At 44.3% G+C, this 17,082-nt stretch overlaps 3 protein-coding genes across 6 annotated transcripts; 1 reads left to right on the forward strand and 2 right to left on the reverse strand.

The window, feature by feature from the left end:
- Positions 1-438: 438 nt before the first annotated feature.
- On the reverse strand, positions 439-6,037 carry LOC108098101. Of its 2 annotated transcripts, XM_017200811.2 has the most exons (5): positions 5,775-6,037; positions 5,639-5,653; positions 4,800-5,572; positions 824-1,417; positions 439-761 (listed from the first exon to the last, which is right to left on the reverse strand). In XM_017200811.2, exons 1-5 carry the CDS (start codon positions 6,033-6,035, stop codon positions 653-655), a joined length of 1,752 nt encoding a protein of 583 aa, XP_017056300.1. In that variant the 5' UTR covers positions 6,036-6,037; the 3' UTR covers positions 439-652. The 2 variants fall into 2 exon arrangements, with proteins under 2 accessions (XP_017056300.1, XP_017056301.1); XM_017200812.2 differs by lacking the exon at positions 5,639-5,653.
- Positions 6,038-6,224: 187 nt separating this feature from the next.
- On the forward strand, positions 6,225-13,683 carry LOC108098102 (transforming growth factor beta-1-induced transcript 1 protein). Of its 3 annotated transcripts, none has more exons than XM_017200814.2 (5): positions 6,225-6,332; positions 6,897-6,944; positions 11,063-11,287; positions 12,812-13,045; positions 13,108-13,683. In XM_017200814.2, exons 2-5 carry the CDS (start codon positions 6,942-6,944, stop codon positions 13,183-13,185), a joined length of 540 nt encoding a protein of 179 aa, XP_017056303.1. In that variant the 5' UTR covers positions 6,225-6,332; positions 6,897-6,941; the 3' UTR covers positions 13,186-13,683. The 3 variants fall into 3 exon arrangements, with proteins under 3 accessions (XP_017056303.1, XP_017056302.1, XP_017056304.1); XM_017200813.2 differs by having other exon boundaries at positions 6,230-6,337; XM_017200815.2 differs by lacking the exon at positions 6,225-6,332 and having other exon boundaries at positions 6,827-6,944; positions 13,111-13,683.
- Positions 13,684-13,860: 177 nt separating this feature from the next.
- Positions 13,861-17,068, reverse strand: LOC108098132. Its single transcript, XM_017200855.1, has 2 exons — positions 16,781-17,068; positions 13,861-16,653 (listed from the first exon to the last, which is right to left on the reverse strand). The coding sequence occupies exons 1-2, from the start codon at positions 16,853-16,855 to the stop codon at positions 14,011-14,013; spliced, it is 2,718 nt and encodes a 905-aa protein (XP_017056344.1). The 5' UTR covers positions 16,856-17,068; the 3' UTR covers positions 13,861-14,010.
- Between the last annotated feature and the right edge of the window lie 14 nt (positions 17,069-17,082).

Raw genomic sequence — 17,082 nt, forward strand, 5'->3', positions numbered from 1 at the left:
GGAAGTCATCTTTCAAATGTGGAATGGCATACAGCGTTGGATTCGTAATAAAATTTTGGATCCGATGGCATTCACACCTAAAATTGTTGAAATTTTGAATCGTCCAAAAAGTGATTGGGCTCGTTAACTGTGGTCATAAGGTGCTCAAAACAGTGGTTGGTTCCGCTGTAAGTCATTATTTGACATTATTACAACCGAAAAATTACTAAAAATATAGTGGTTTTTACAAAAATGATCAATCTTTTCCAAATCAGTTTTTATCAACTCACTAAAGGATCAGTTAAATGGCAATTAAATTGCATATAATCAAATGGATTGTTGGGCTTCTCTGCGTTTCAAAACTACATATACTTTGTTTGGCTGTTAGTTGTTTCTTGCTGAAATTTAAGTTTGCCTACTTTTAGGATTCCGAAAAAACTAAGATAAATACACACTTTATTCCATACAGTAATTTTTATTTACATAATTTTTCCAATTAAATTTTTAAAATTCTCAATTTATACTACACATTCAATTTGCCAGCTGAGTCCATTAATGACACTTTTTGTGTATTAAGAAGAGTATTAAACCGTAAAAAGTTCGGTGTTTGTGTTTGGTTCTGTAAAATCTGATATAAAAAGTTTGTCAGAGAGGGGAAACCGCAGTCGTTATGTCATTGGGTCATTTTGTTGCCCACCAAGTCGTTTATATAATTGGCCACGCTGCGATGAAATTCTTTGTCCACGCTTTCAATAAGTTGGGAGCTGAGCTTGCTAGCCACTCTATGAGAAAAATCCACATAAGATTATAAAGAAAACGGAGTTATTGAAAGGAGTTATCTTACTTGGCATATATTTTCCAGGGGGCTGAGCTTCGTGAGTTGTTGTAGAAGCAACTGCGTTGGCAGTGGGCCTTGAAACGATCCCGATCCTGGAGGAGCTGATTCCAGGGATTAGTTTGCCTGGGAGTCGGTGGATTCTTGGCCTGGAACCCCTCCCGAGGCGATGGCTGCTCCGCCTGTTGTTGTTCCCTGATCAACTGTTCCTTGCACTCCCGCTGACGCAACTTCTCCCGGCAGTTGGCCACCTGCTGCTTGTGCTGCTCCAGCTCCTCCCGTTCTCGCATCGCCTTCTCCTCCCGCTCATTCAGCGGCGGACGGTCGGCGGTCGAGTTACCCAGGAGATTCGGCTGCGAGTAATGTGTGCCGCGCCTTCGCATCTCCGCCTCCATGTACTCCAGCACCTTCTTCTCGTCGCGCAGCTCCTCCTCCAAAGTGCGGGAGAAGAAGACGTGGCCGTCGGGACCTCGCAGGACCTTCACCTCCTTGAATCGCTCGTCGCCGGGCCGCAGATTCTGGTGCAACTTCTGGCGTTCCTTCAGGTAACGATGTCCCTCCCAGAATTTCTCATTGTAAGGCGATTCGTTCAGGCTGAGGGGTCTAAGTAATATATTAAAAACCTATTATAAATATTCATCCATGATTATTTGTATTACTTCCTTTGTATTACTTTCTATGCTTGATATGTGTTAGATTGACTTGTACAAGCCCATTTGAAAAGGTTTCAAAATAACACTCGCAGTCAAGAATAGAAATGATAATATCGGACGAATTGTTGTATCCCCCGTATAGATAAAGTTGAGTTATTGCATCAGCTTTTGGGGCTCTGTTCGGAAAGTGGGGTGTCCGGGGAGCCGTTGGCATTAGCTTTCATATGGACGGCCGTCACGCAAGTTTTCTTACCCAACTGGGAACTGCACACAAGGCCAAGTTCCAGGCGCCAGGCCCAAGCCTCCCAGCCACCCACTCCACTTCCTTTTCACAGTGATAGCAGAGGGCAGACCCTCAAGTAAAATTGAAACTAATCGCAGTGACCTTAACCCTGTTTTTAATAAGCTGTTCATAAGCTCTTTTTGGATATTAAATGTACAAGGAAGTAGCAAAAGAAATCTTACGAAATGCATTCAAGTTCTTTTAACCAAAAAATTGAATTGAATTGAATATCATAGCTGACACAACCGATTGCTTTCCTAGAGTATGATTGCGCGATTCATTCACTCATTCATTCATTCGTTCCTTTATTCATGGCCTGGGTCACTGGGGTTAAGGTTGCGAGGTTGCGCCTCCACTGCCTCTTTTTTTCTACTTTTGGCAACCCCCTCCCAATCGCAGTGATAGCGCACGTAAATAATATGACACAATCAGACTTGGAAGCGGAGAAGCCAAAAACCGTAGAAGAATTAATTAATAAACACCGCCCGATGAGGCAACCCTCTGCCAAAAAGAGATGGAGCGATGGAGATGGAGAGGCGCGCTAAATGGCAAAGCCAAATTTATTGATCAAACAAATAAAGCGCATCAGCAGCAGGAAAAACAAAAAACGTTGGCTAGAAAAAACCGGAGTGGAGAAAATGACGAAATAAAGTCAAGAGAACACTGGCGGTTCAGATTTATAGGTGATATCGAAAGGCCAAAAAGGGTTAAGGTGGCACGGCCCACCGCTCGCTATTTATAGCCCCACCGAAATCGGCCGATTGCTGGAGTTTGGTTAGGTAAATAGAGCCACATAAGCCCGGTTCGGTACATGCAAACTATATATACACACGGCCATATAACGCAAATTCCAACTGCAAACAGTTGTCGATTAGCGCCCGGCGATCGTAGTATTTGATTACGAACGTTCTTCATATCAGCAAAAGACCAAATTGCAAAAAAAAGCGCCAAAAACTGCCAAATTTGCACACCAAAAACAATAAAAAAAAACCAAAAAAAGAATGTGCGACATGAGACGTTAGCGAAGCCAGTAATGACCCAAAAACCAGAATCATATAAAGCCGGTAATCCGAAATATCAGAGGGAGAACGAAGAAGCGACCCTGAACTTGCCATTAGTCACCGCTCTTGACTATCTTAACAGTTAGATACAACTAAGCCTCTCTGGCCGATAAAACGCTGACGGGTAACCACAAAATTAACGTAATGTTTACAATACTACATAGTATTAGTATCATTAAAATACAACGTAGTATTATTCTCATGAAAACAATTAACAAAATTAAAATGATATTAGTATTTAATTCAAGCTTAAGCACTTCAAGTTCTAACAGTTGGGGAAAAGAAAATATAAACTAATAAAATTCACCTTGATAAAGTCATAAATAATTTGTTCATAAATAAAGTCGTCGTTAAACACAATACATATGTAATAAAATCAGAACTCTTAAATTTGTGTGGTTAAAGCAAGAATACTTATTACATTATCAATTATCTACCGTTTTTAAATTGATGGTGCTATTAAGAATCAAGTAAAATCGCTACAGCAACAAAAATTTCGAGAAATACAGGTGGGTAATAACATTATAATCAACAAAATTATTAAAACATACATATTTGCTGAAGAATAAAGCGTCTTGGTATGCAAATCAGCAACGTTATAAGCAACATTTGGGTATTTGTGTCGGTTCCGTTATTTTTAACTAAAGGGTATTTTGGCAGTCGCTTGAACTCCAACCTGCAGTCACAAAGAAAAGGGTCAACACGAGAGAGTGAGAAAAAGAGAGGTTTGGAGCAAAAGAAAACAAAAACCAAAACAACCAGTGGCCCATGTGGTTGTTGTTGCTCCTGTTTTGGCTGTTCTTGCTACCTTTGTTGTTGTTTTTGTTGCTCTAGACGCCGGGTGAGGTGAATGAGTATGAGTAACTCCATGCGAGCAGAGCGGCGACAGCGGAGCCGGCAGAGGCAATGGCGTCAGCGGAGGAGCGTTGCCAGCTGACTCCCACTCTCTCCCAGTCTCCACCTCTCCCAATCTCCCTCACACACTCTCAGCTGACGACCGGCGATGACATCATTTTGGCGCTGCCATTGCCTCTGCCGCGGCGCAGTCGCAGCAACCCCAACGTCGCTATTTAGCAAACAGAGAAGGTAATCAAAATAGCGGTGAAAATAATAGTTTAACCCAGGGGTGCTCAAGATCGTCTTATGGCAGTGCGTTTACTAACACATCCACAAGAAAACGTGTACATATGTAGCGGCGCGTTTGTGTTGGGGCGCAGCTGTGCACTGAGAGAAAAAAAAAAGTTTTAAATATTTATTTTTGGCTTTTTTTTATTTATTACGCATTGTATTTCGCATTTAAAGTTTATGTTAAAAAAACTGCTCTCTAATTCATCACTCATTTTGATCCGCCAAAAAATTTAACATAACACATACGATGGTCCACCACGAAATAAATCAAAAGCCAACGCAGACAGAAAAATAAACTTTAACCAATTACCATAATAAAAGTCAATAATAAAAAAAAAAACATATATAAAAGTCACTACATCCAATCAAAAAAAATGTGATAAAATAAAAGCTTTCGATAAAATATAGTACGGAAAACAAATTTAAACTTACTAAATAATAATTACAAGATACAAAAATATTTAAAAATACAGCCTGACATCTGTTATCTCAAATTTATGCAAAAACTGTATATGAGAACGTTAATTTCCTGATACATATGTGCTAATTTATGTACCTCAACTGTTTGGGGCACTTACAGCATCTGGAGAAACATTATTTGATTATTATTTTTAGAAATTGCTGCCACCTGGGTAGCCAACCGTAACCGTAACCATTGTACCGTTTTAACCGGAATAACCGAATCAATTTTATAACCGTAACCGAAAAAGGCAAGTGATATTGGCTTTGAATTACATTTGTTTACTCATTTAACGAACGCTAGTTTCCTAATTTTAAACATAGAATCTTATAAAAAAAGCTCTTTTGTGCAAAATCAAGTGTTAGTGAATGTGTGGTTGTTTTTATACGTAAATACTCACAACATCTGGAGCAGCATGAGCATGGTGTCCCTGGAGGGATCCCCGGTGGAGCCGGCCACAATATCCACGATGCCCTTGTCGTGCTGATCGGCCCGCTGCAGAAGCTCCAGCAGCGCGTCCCGCTTCGCTGGCGGCAGCCGCTGCGGATTTTGGACGAGCGGTACGACATGGGGCAGGTGGTGATCCCGATTATCCCGATCATCCTCGGATTCGTTTTGTCCCACCGTATTGCTCCGGGCGCTGATTATTGGGGAACCGGCCGGCACGGGCGGTGGTTGCGCCATCTGGCGACGCGCCCCCTTGGCGACCTTGGTGATCCCACCGCCACGCCTCTTTGGAGGCGGAGGAGGAGGCGGTGCCTGATAGTCGCTGGCCCGCTCGATTCGCGAGATCATAAGCTCCAACTGCTGATGGGCCTCCGCCAGGGACTTGTTCTTCGTCGCGCGGCCGCTTCGTCGGGTTGAACTCGATTGGGGCGGTGAAGGGGCGTGGCCCGTGAGGCGAGGACACAGGTGCGAGTCGACCTTGGCGCGCACGGATCGCAGACTCGGCCGTTTCTTGGTGGAGAACGGCGGTGGAGCAGGCTTTCGAAACGGAGTCGCCTGTGGCGCCTGGGGAACGGTGTACTGTCCACCGAATGCCGATCGCGTGGTCGAAGGCTTCGAGTGGAGTTGATTGCGGCTCTTGACCTCCGCTCGTCGGCTCCGCGAGGTCAGGGATCGCTGATCCTTTGCAGGTGGATCGTTCGCATAGGGATTGGAGTAGCCAAGGGACTGGAAACATTGTAAATACATTGGTTATAGTTCTTTGATAAAAAAAACATCCTGAAACTGATTTACTTTTTGTGTTAAAAACTATAATGATATAAATAAAGGAATGCAAAGGTTAATTAATGCTGGATGCGTGTACTTTTTACGCGAACGGTTGTGATTAGTTGGATATTATAATAATATAGTTAATAGTTAATGGTCTTACCTTGATAGGTAGCATCTGCCGTGGCGGCTTTGCGGCTGTCTCCCGCTGGACCTCCCGATCCCGCCGGACTTGGCTGACGGCGCTGCCGGGACGCACGACGGCCACGCCCCCTTGGGCGGGGGCCGGCAGGCGGGTGCGCTTGGGGGCGGAGCTCCTTGGGGTCACTGCATCGCGGCCACTGCGCCTGCGCAGCAACTGGCGCGACGGCGACGCCGGCAGCGACGGCAGCAGAAGCTCCGGTCCCGCAAATTCCATTTCCATACCTCCGCAGCTCCTCTGCTGCTCCTCTGCCGCGCCGCTGCTGCTGCGCTGCTGCCTGGCACGCCGACGGTCGGCGGTTCAGTTGTTAGTTTCTTGGTCGACGCTCGCCGGTTCGGTTCGATTCGATCCGACCCGATACAATAACTTATAACTGCTATATAGCCTAAAGCCCCTACGAAATACGATTCTCGGTGTTTTTTTTTAGTCTTTCGTGGACTTTTTTTTCGCGCTCTACCAACGTTTCGCGTGTTTTATTGCCGCCGCTGCCCTTTCTATCCCGCTTTACAACAAAAATTTGTACGGTACACAAAACCAAACAAACAAACAAAAAATAAATACGCAAAAATCGAGGGGGGAAACTTAATAATATTTGCTGCAATTACTTAAATTGTTTGAAGCCGTCTGTTTTTTTGTGCTCCGAAGTTGCCTTTCATTGACAGTTTTTGCTAAGAGGGTTACTTTGTTTCGGCGAGGTGCGATTGTTCAGTTTCGAAGCTAATATCAACAATAAAATATTATTTAAATACCCTTTTAAGAACCTCTGAGCTTTATATTTAAATTTTGCTGAAACACATAAATTTAAAGAACCTAAAATAACGTTAGCCGACCAAACATGTAAAGAAAGATATAAAACTAAAGTAGTTTGAGTGCTTCATTTAATCTTTTTAATGTTGTTTAATAGTTTTACTAAAATTAACGGTTGAACATTTCTTTGCAAATATTCAAAGGCAAGGAGCTGTGTTTTTTTTTTTAATTTTTTTGTTTATGTTTTCCCTTTTACTAGTTGGTGCTTTGTTTTTCGTCAAACACAAGTTTACTCGTAACTAATGTCAACCACATTTTTTTCCCATTTTTTTGAAGTTCAAATCCCAACAAGAAAACACTCGAGCAGCCGCTGCAAACAAAATGGTAAGTGAAATAGTGAAATATATTAACCAATGCGGCAAAAAGTGTGGGTTGTGGGCGGCAGGGTGCTCCAAATTCAAATCACTTTCCAACTGGTCGCCCAGCTGGCTGTCCCGAACGAAAGCCCAGACCCAAATCCAAATTCCATGCCGACTTCGACTTCGACTCCGAATCCGAATCCGAACCCCAAAATCTTTGGCGTGGGCGTCTTTCAAACAGGTTGGAGATTGCTCATACGCCGCGTTGGCCACCCATTCAAAATGTGTGCGCTTGGATTTTCCGCTTTCTGTTTTCGCCTTGTGGGTTTTCAGCATTCGGTGTTCAGTTTTCCGTTTTCTGCTTTCCATGTGCAAGATACATGGCACAAGTGTGTGAGCGGAATTTTTAGAGTGTCAACTGCCAGTGAAGTCAACTAAAATCCAACTGAAATTGTCATCCATCTGGCTTTTGGCTACCCCAAAAAAATAAAAAAAACAACAAACAAAAATAAAATTCACGCACACTCGAATATGGTTTGCCTTGCCTTATTAGACTTTATGTTAATTACCATACTAAAAATAAAAAAAAAAATACATAAAGCTAGTGAGCCCGCGAAAAAATGATTTTCAAGAGTTACCGAGTGTTGGCCAAGTGGGCGGTTCGAGCCGTGTTTTGGAAAATATTCGAATTCCGAACGGTGTTTATCTGTGGGCGAAAGCAAAAGTGCGGATTAAGGGCCTCGCTTTCCATATACACACACGTTCGTTCATAATTCGTATTTATAAAGACCTAAGGTTAAGCTAAGCTAAGCTAAGCCCAGAATATCTCTACGCCGATGATATCATCCCGCGCTTTTTACACAAAAATATCATCAATTTACAAAGCGATTTATTCGTTGTCCGCTTAATAAAATGAGCCATATAAATCAGGCACTTTGGCGAGCCTGCTTAACCAGAAGGTTTTGAAGAGTCATCACCGCGATCGTCATTATCGTCATCATCACTATAATACATATAGTGATAATCGAGATCGGGGTGAGAGTGATGGTCTCGTGGATGGAGTCGCGTCGTCTGATAAATCGAATTGGTTTATTCACCCGACCCGGCCAACATCGCGGAAATCGATGCTAGTTTTGGGCTTGGCACTTTTCTCAGCTTCTTAACTTGTTCGACTTTGGCTTTGTGATCTTTAAATGGTTTCCTTAATAGTTGAACGAAAAAAAAGCTTGCTTTTCGTGCTCAAAAGCCCGATTGTCTGTGTTGTATTCTATAGAAAATATGACTTGGAATAGGTTGTTTTTAACAATGTTAACATCATGCTAATGATATAAACTATTTTGAAGTTTTTTTTTAAACAGATATTCTATTAATCATTAATAACATCATTTTCAAAATTTAAGTTAGTTTCCTCTTGTTTAGCCAATTTATTTTTTTTGTTTTGCTTTTCTTTTTATAACTTTTTAAATGTATGCTTCCTTTTCTCTCAACTTATCTCGCCTAGTCAAAGTTTCGTTTGCAAATCGCGAATGTTTTCCCGGCACAAAAGTCTTAGCATAATCCGCAGCATCGATCTTCGCAAAGTTCCTCTGCAGATTATCTTATTTATATACAATTTGCCGTATATTACAGAGCCATTTCGGCATTTCACTCACAGTTTAAATGGTTTAATGGCCATTACGTATACGCACTGTGTGCCACACGATGTTTAGAGTGTGTGGGGGATCTTTGGCTCGTCGGAGGCGTCTGCTCCGAATTATCTGATCCAAGGCAACAGGCCATATATACATATACGTATGTTCCCCCCCTCCCCGAATGCCCCTCGGTGTACCGTGCTGATTGACAACTCTGATTGATGGCCGGCAGAGCGAACAATAAAGACAATGGAGAGCACTTGACGCCACCCCCTCGAATTGCCACCCAAAAGCCCTGTAAATTTCCCCAGCCGCCAATGATTCATGCGTTCAATATTTTAATTATCGCCTATGAATAAACAAAGTACATACAAAAAAAAAAAAAAAGAAAATAAAGAAAAGACTGTAAAATTGTTTTCGACTTGTTGCGGTGGCCTCTGATGTACTGTTTTTATTATTATTTTCACTGTTTTGTTCTTATTGCAATTGTTGCCGCTTTCTGCTGCATCTGCCAGTGTTTTTTGTTTTGCTTTTTTCAGGAGAAACTGAAAAAAAATGGAATCACTTGCAGTATTGCGGCAATTAACTGATAAGAAATGCAAATCGTCAACAGAAACGTAATAAACGTGAAAATTGCAATTCGAGTCGAACTGAGTAAGCAAAAGATGGGTGACAGTGGGTTAAGTGATGGGCTAAATGCAGTCAACTTCGGTTTTTAATTAGTGCACTTTGCAGATTATTCTGGGCTTAAGCTCCATCAAAAAGGTTATTGAACTTTTGTTGTGGCTATGATTAATTATTGTGAATTTGAAGGGCATCAACTCGTTCGCTTAATTTATTTTGTGCATTATTTCCTATTCACTTTCTTTTGTTTTATTTTGTTTGTTTGTTTGCTGCCCATTAAGAGCTGAAAATTTCGCTTAAATTTTGTTGCTTTTTGTTTTTTGTTTGCATTCTGGTTGTGCGGCCTTTTGTTATTGTTTTCTTTATCCAAGCAAACTTATTTTGAAGTGTGCGCTGGGAGCCGCTGCCCTTGGCCCCCTAAAAGTGCTCCCTCTCCTTCCCACACTCCTTCCACTTGTAGCCCCCTCTCTTTCTTTTGGAATAGCCCCCTCCCTTTCGCGTGCGTGTTTATTTAATTCGATTCTAACTCTAGCGATGATCTAAGTGAGACGTCGTCCAATGCAGAAAGAAATGCTTGTTGTTCGTACATCTGGCGCAAAACTTTAAACAAGTAGCAATAGAAAACAAACCAAAAAAAAAAAAACAAAAAAAAAAACAAAAAAAAAATGAAAAAAAGAGGGAAGGAAATGTGCGTTTAAATTGTGCAAATTAAATTTCCGAAAATGACCGCTTTACAGCCCGCCCGCCCGCCGAAATGTAAATAGAATCGCGAGAAAACATAGAGTGGGAACCCCTCTTGCGATTTTTCGGATATTTCACTTTATTCCCATTATTTATGGCTGCGTTTTGCTGCATTTTTATGAGCAATCGTTGCGGTTTTATCAGCCATTTAAGGCGGGTGGTAACTTGGCCAATGCCTGGCTTTTAGCCCACTCCTTGGGTGGTTAAACCTCATCACCTCGTCGCCTCGAAGGTGTTGCTACCAGGCGATAATGGCCCAAACGTGCTGGCCCAGCTAATGCTGATGTGTTGGCCAAAACTAAGCATAATGTTGGCCATACTCAAGCTAATGGCTAAGCAGGCTAAGTGTTGGCCTTAAATAAATGATGGTGCTGACCATTTTTAGAGTAACTTTTGGTTAGCTGTTGGAAAACTGCATACTTTTAGGGTAAAGTTCCTTGAAAAGCAGTTATGTTGGACTTATTCCAACAGATCCTTTTAATCTAAGGTATTAAAAATCTTATTTGTACTAAGCCAGCCATAGAACAGTTTTATTTTGTCGTAAAATTAATTAAAAACCCATTTCCATTTTACGATTCAATTAGTAGCGATCATAAAGCAGCACTTAAAGTATTTTTACCGAGAAATAATGTTGTGCGTATACAATGGAATATTGTCAAATATATCCAACCAAGAACTTTCGCCTCGTAGAACTTTGTTGGCAACCCCCGTGGGCCAACTCATTACTGTATAATATAATATAATATGTTGATGTTATTATTGCGGCCGCTTTGTAAATGATTTTACGCTGATGCTCATCGTTTATTGTAGTAGATTGTAGTATAGCATACTATATATATTTATTTTGATATTTCTCTTTGTGCTGTTGGGGCCTTTGGCATTTCGTATTTTGTATTGGGTATTTGGTATTGGGTTACGTAAAGTCGCGCCAGCAGCTGTCTCTGCGGTTTTTGAACCCGCTGATGAGTTGAGCCGAATCTGAATCTCAGATGAAACCCACTCGCCCGCTCCCAGAAAACTCGCCAGAATTATGGTGTACCTATTATGAGATATTTGAAGTACGTGATTTTCATTTGAATTGCCCGAAATTAATGGCTTCTATCCTCTGTTTTTTGTTCCTCTTTTTTTCTGTTTTTTTTTCTGTCAGTCGGAACCAGCGTCCGTCTGTCACAAGTGCAATGAAGTCATCGAGCAGCGCATCATCACGGCGCTGGGCAAGACCTGGCATCCGGAGCACTTCGCCTGCAAGGACTGCCGCCGACCCATCTCGGAGGCCACCTTCAACATCCAGGCGGAGGAGCCCGTCTGCTCCGACTGCTTCGTGAAGAACTACTCGGGCACCTGCTTCGGCTGCAAGCAGCCCATCCTGGAGGTAAGCAGACCCATTAGTCTATAATATCCAATAAAAATAGTGTTGGAACTGAAAACTGTACGCTAGGAGCACACCATATACATACAAGTACTTATCAGAGAAATAGTAATCGATTGGTAATAGTAATAGTAAAGCTAACTAACATATCATGTTCGTAGGTTGTTGGAATTAAATCAAACAAGACTTGTTCACTCCATAAATTAAGCTTAGCTAAATACTTTCTATAATCTAATATACATTTATCCAAGTAAAGAAATATTCTAAAAAATATTCTAATAAATTAATAGAATTAAATTAAATTATAGAAAATTATTATAACCAATTCAGATTTCTACCTAAGTTCTCTTAGACTTGCTTCCGGAAGAATTAGAAGATTAGAAAATGGTGTTCTTGGGTGTACACTGTGCAAATTCAGGTGGGCACTTCCCAGCGGGGGTTCTTCTGCGTATCTTCCCTCGATAATTCGCATCGTCTGTTTGCCATAAACTTGGCCGCTTTATGAGCATTGGTGTAATGAAATACTGTCAACATTTACCCAGATACGCTGCGCCATAAAACCGCTCAGATATCTGCTTGTAAATGCTTAGTGACGATTTAATTAAGGAAGTGATTGCGAGTCCTATTTTTAGACACTTTTCCCATTGCAGCCAGTAAGAATGTACCATATCCGATGATTTCTATTTATATCATATATTCGGGCAGCAGCAAACGTTTCGAAGAGCATTCCAATTTTCACCTTTACTGCCTACAATAACTAAATCTGAAAAACGAGACTGCACTTGGGCACTTTTTGAGCAAATAAAAGCGAAAATTCGCAAAATAGTTTCAAAATACTTTTTAATTGCTTCTGGGAATCGCTGGCCAAAATGTGTGGGCGATGCCCCAAGTGTTGTATGCATCATAACAAACAAATGTTTCTCCAGCATATCAAATGAGTAATCATGATGAATAATCGCAGGCTTACTTTCGTAATATTTAAGTCTCATTATTACATTTGCAAATATCTATAATATTTAATAATATTTAAGTCCCATGATTACATTTGCAAATATATATAATGTTATTAAATATGAAGCTGTGATGAACGAATTTTCCTTTATTTTTTAAGAGTATTCATTATTCTGCTTTGGCTGCTTCAATTTGCGGCAAGGTCGCGCTGAACTCATCGTGGGTGTGTGCTCGATTGATTGGCTTTGATTATGATTATAAATATTTCTGTATATGCACATTGTGTGCACTATTGCTTGTTGGTAATTGGAAGTAGTGGTTATCGACTCTAGCTTGGCCTTTGGCTTTCCGAATTCCTTGAAAGCGCAAAAGTATGCAAATGAGATTTCCCTATACTTTAAAAAAGATTTCTTTTACCAACTGGTTCAGAAATAATTATGAACCTTCTCAGGGACTATTTAGTTATTCTTTTATAAGTACTCAGCTTCTGAAGAAGAAAACTACAATTATGAACTAATTTGATTGTGTTATTAATATTTCTTAATGTCTATTATACAATTTATTATTTTAAAACAGCGCACCATCAAGGCGATGGAGCAGTCGTGGCACGAGGAGTGCTTCGTGTGCAACGGACCCTGCAAGAAACCCCTGGTGGGCACCTCCTTCTACGAGAGGGACGGCCATCCCTACTGCCGAGCGGACTTCGAGCAGCTCTTTGCGGCAAGATGCGCAGGATGTGGCCTGCCGATCACGGAGAACGCAATTGTGGCACTCAACGCCAAGTGGCATCGCGACTGCTTCAAGTGCAAGGTAATCAAATCAAATCAAATAAATTAATGAATAAATTGTGTTAACCAAGTGATTACCTCCAGAAGTGCGGCACTCCCATCACGGCCAGTTCCTTTGCCGTCGAGGACAACAAGCCGTTGTGCACTTCCTGTTCGGGCTAAGAAATTACGTATACGCACTCGCATTCGTATCCAAAGCCTACCAATCGCTTCGATATCCATGTATATTATCTATTCTTATGGTATTTGTAGTAATCCAAATTGTTGAACGCCAGTCAAGGTCGTGGAAATGGAAAATCGCAATCCACTCGACGGGAGGAAAAGTTGAAATCTTTGATGGACAGCAAACACGAAAAGTGCATTTGAAGTGAAGCGAAAGTGATGGGAATTCTTTCGGGGCAGCGGGGGATGTTAATGCTTAAAATAATTATAATTCTGCCTAGTTGATATCTATGCTGTTTATTCCTCTCTCACTCCCACTCACACTCACAACCCCCCACCCCCCAAAGCAGCCCACAAACCACCCGACACCATCCTCTCGCTCTTGAAATTCTCTTGACCGTTTTTGTGCTGCACAAAGTATCTGATAAATGGTATATAAATAAAAATTAATCTTGAATCATTGTTGATATCTCTTACAAATAAACGAAATACAAACAAGTGATGATGCTACTTTTCTGCGAATCATAAGTGGTTGGTGCTTAGCTGGAAGCCAAAAACAATTCTATTTGAGGAGATTAAACTAGGTGGGTTGTTCATTTCTTGGTAGTAAATGCACATAAGTTTTGTTAACAATTTAAAAGTAAACAATCTAACTTTCCATAAAAACCTCTTTTCTTCCTTTTCCAAAATGTCATTTTATTTGCATTACTACGATTACTTGTTACTTAACAATTTGGTTTGTGCCAGCGCACTTGATCGGCTAAAGCGAAGTTGGTAAAGATCGGGGAGGATAATGCATAAAGAATTTGAAGTCGAGGATTCGGTCTAGTGGTTCTGGTGATTCTGGTGGTTATGGTGGGTGCCACCACCACCCAGTTTCTCACCCAGGATGACGCCCAGCGACTTCATCAGCGGATCGAGAACCTGTTGCACCTGCGAACGGGAGACCAAGTGGAGGGCGTCCAGCAGAGCGCGATGCAGCTGCTCCTCCTGGGGGTAGGGTGGCAGCTCCCCCTGCTTCCACTGGCGCAGGGAGTCCCCCATTGGACCCATGCCACCCATGGCACCACCAAAGTAACCCAGAGTGGGCATCATGCTCTGCGAACTGGAGATGGTGGTGACATCGTTGTTCTCGCTCAACTGCATTTGCGTTTGGATGTCGTCGCCCGCAATGGACGGTGGTTCCTGCAGATCGGATGGCAGCTCCACCGGCGCAGTTCCAGTGGCGGCCACTCCCGGACTGGGATGATTTCTGGGACGGCGCACCCTTAGCCGCTTGTCCGCCGGCTGGCGTTCCTTGGGCACCAGACGCGGTTCGTAGAGCTTCAGGTCGTTGAGGCACATCTTGAGATCGTACCGCTGGTGGGAGCGCAGCTTCTCCTGCCTCGGCTGGGTGGTGGGCATCCGCGACGACGGCTTCTTCTTGCGGTGGTGCGGATTGGCGGAGTGGCCGGCCACCGGGTGAGTGGGAGTGCGGTGCATCCGACGGAGAGCCTCGCGGGCGAGCTTGAAGCGCTCCTCCTGCATGTCCTCGATGAAGCTGAGGAAGCGGGTGCACCGCTCCAGGAGGCACTCCACCACCGGATCGTGGCGGTCGAGCATGCCCTTGTCCAGGCAGCAGTTGGTCATCGTGTAGATCATCTCGACGAGGGCGCTCAGCTTCTGCGGCACCTTCTCCAGCAGGAAGTAGCGCAGCTGGCGCTGGTACGTCTGGATGGACTGCTGCATCAGTCCGTACACGCACACCACCCGCTGGCAGGCCTCGTTGGAGGTGGCGCTGTTGAAGCTGGCCACCGAGGTGATCCGCACGTCGTCGATCATCCCCTTCAGCGGATAGAGGAAGTTCCTCGAGAAGCGCACGCAGAACTCGAAGGCGTTGCGCTGCCGCTTCTGGCGCTCCTGCGCACTGCAGCTGGGCACCTGGAGCTGCAGCAGGCTGGCCTGCAGCTTGTCCAGCGCACTGATGATCCTCTCCTGCGTCAGCGTGATCTTGTTGTAGATGCCCAGCTTCTCGAACTTCAGATCCTCCAGGGACTTGCTGTAAACGACCAGTGGCTTGGGCTTCCTCTTCTTGCCCGCTCTTTCGGGGGAACTCATCCGGTTGCCTTTGTTCTGAGTGGTGGCCACTTTTGGGGGATTGAGAATGGCATTGGGATTGGTATTGGGATTGGAATTGGGGTTTTGCTGCACAGCTCCCAGCAGCTCTCCCCCAGCAGCTGATCTCACTGGTTTTCGCAGCCTAGAATTAGTATTTGCATTTCCATTTGCATTTGTTGGGTTCTCCTTTCCCTTAGTTTTGCGGATTTTAGCACTCCTTTGGTTGCGAGCCACCTGAGACTTCTGGGTGCCCCTCTTCTGGTTGGTGATCCTGCGCAGATCCAAGGGCGGCACCACCACCTCCCGATCCTCCCGATCCGCCAGGCTGCGCAGCGTCTCCTCGGACCGCTGCGAGGTGTACCGCATGGGCGAGAGACTCCTGAGCAGACTCAGCCTGTGCGGCCGATGCTCCAGCTCCACGAAGCACGGCTGGACGGATCCGCCCGTCGGAAGCTGCCGTTGCGGGGTCTCCTCATCGCTGGAGGAGCACGAGGGCCGTGGCTCCACGTAGCGCAGGTAGCCCTGCCGGTCGGCGTACTCGTGCTCCAGGTCGCTGTCCTCCAGGAAGAACGGTGTCAGTGGCTCCGGCTCCAAGCTGCCGTGCTGCTCCATGAACTGGTAGGCGGCCAGGGGCGTGGCGTCCTGGGCGTGGCAGACATTCACCCGGATCGCCTGGGACACCATGGCCGAGGGCATTATGTCCACCCACTTGGGCTGCGGTGTGTGGTAGTCCTCGAAGGACACTCGACCCTCGGCGGCCATCGAACTCTGGCCCTCGGCTTCGGTTTTCCTCGAGCTCATCCTGTTCCTTCGCCCCTTCGTTGGATTTCGGTGGCCGCCAGTGGCTCGTGGCGTTGCATTGGGACTGGTTTTGGGTGGCCCACCCATTGTCTGCAGCTCGGCGCAGACTTCGCGATGCAGTTCCTCCAGCCGCTCCAGGGTTTGGCCACTCTGAACGGGATCCAGCTGGCGCCTCCTTCTGGTAACCGTCGCTGCTGGTTGCCTCTTTCTGCTCCTGGATTTCTTCTTAACTCTTTTCGGCGACTCGGCGCCGCCACAAAGGCGCACTTCCAGCGGAGGAGAAGGCGGGCGAGGCAACTGGACATCCTCCTCGTCCTTGTCGTTGTCGCCGTCGCCGTTCAAGAAGTTCTCAATCTCCGTTTGCGAATCGAGCGACAGCTGGGTGACCACGTCCAAGTCCCTGGAGGTCACCATGCTGTTTACATCCTGGCCGGGCTGGCGAACTTTGCAGAAGCGCGGCATGCTGGGCACTTGGGACTTGTCCCGCAGCCGCTTCATTTGCGCCAACTCGGCGCCTCGCATCGCATTGTACCGCCTCACCGCATTCGGAATGGACTCCGGACCAGTAAACTAAGTAATTATAGTTCAAATACAATTACTATTTCACTACAACTACAATTTACTAAAAGAAAAAGCATCCCCTGTACACAAATAAGCCACCCATTCAATCCCCCGATCAGCAAGAGAATCTATTTACCCGAAACTCCAAGTTGCTACCTCGACCGGGATTCTCCGATTCGTAGGTGGACCCGTAAATGTCCTGGTAGTTCATCTTCCCCTCGGTAGCGATTCGATTCGATTTCGATCTGGTAGCTCTTCCCTCAATTTACTTCGTCAGTTTGTGGTTTCTTTTAGCATGAAGAGATGAACCGGATTCAATTTTGAGCTAAGCGGTCTTCCAAAAATACAAAAAATCTAAAAAATTCTGGAGTCGATTTCTGTTGATAAGTTATGCTTGAACGTTTCGATCGACTTGATTTCTAGTCATTAAACTCTGCC

Source organism: Drosophila ficusphila, unplaced genomic scaffold (assembly GCF_018152265.1).
Source record: "Drosophila ficusphila isolate 14025-0441.05 unplaced genomic scaffold, ASM1815226v1 contig_197, whole genome shotgun sequence".
NCBI classification, from domain to species: Eukaryota; Metazoa; Arthropoda; class Insecta; order Diptera; family Drosophilidae; genus Drosophila; species Drosophila ficusphila.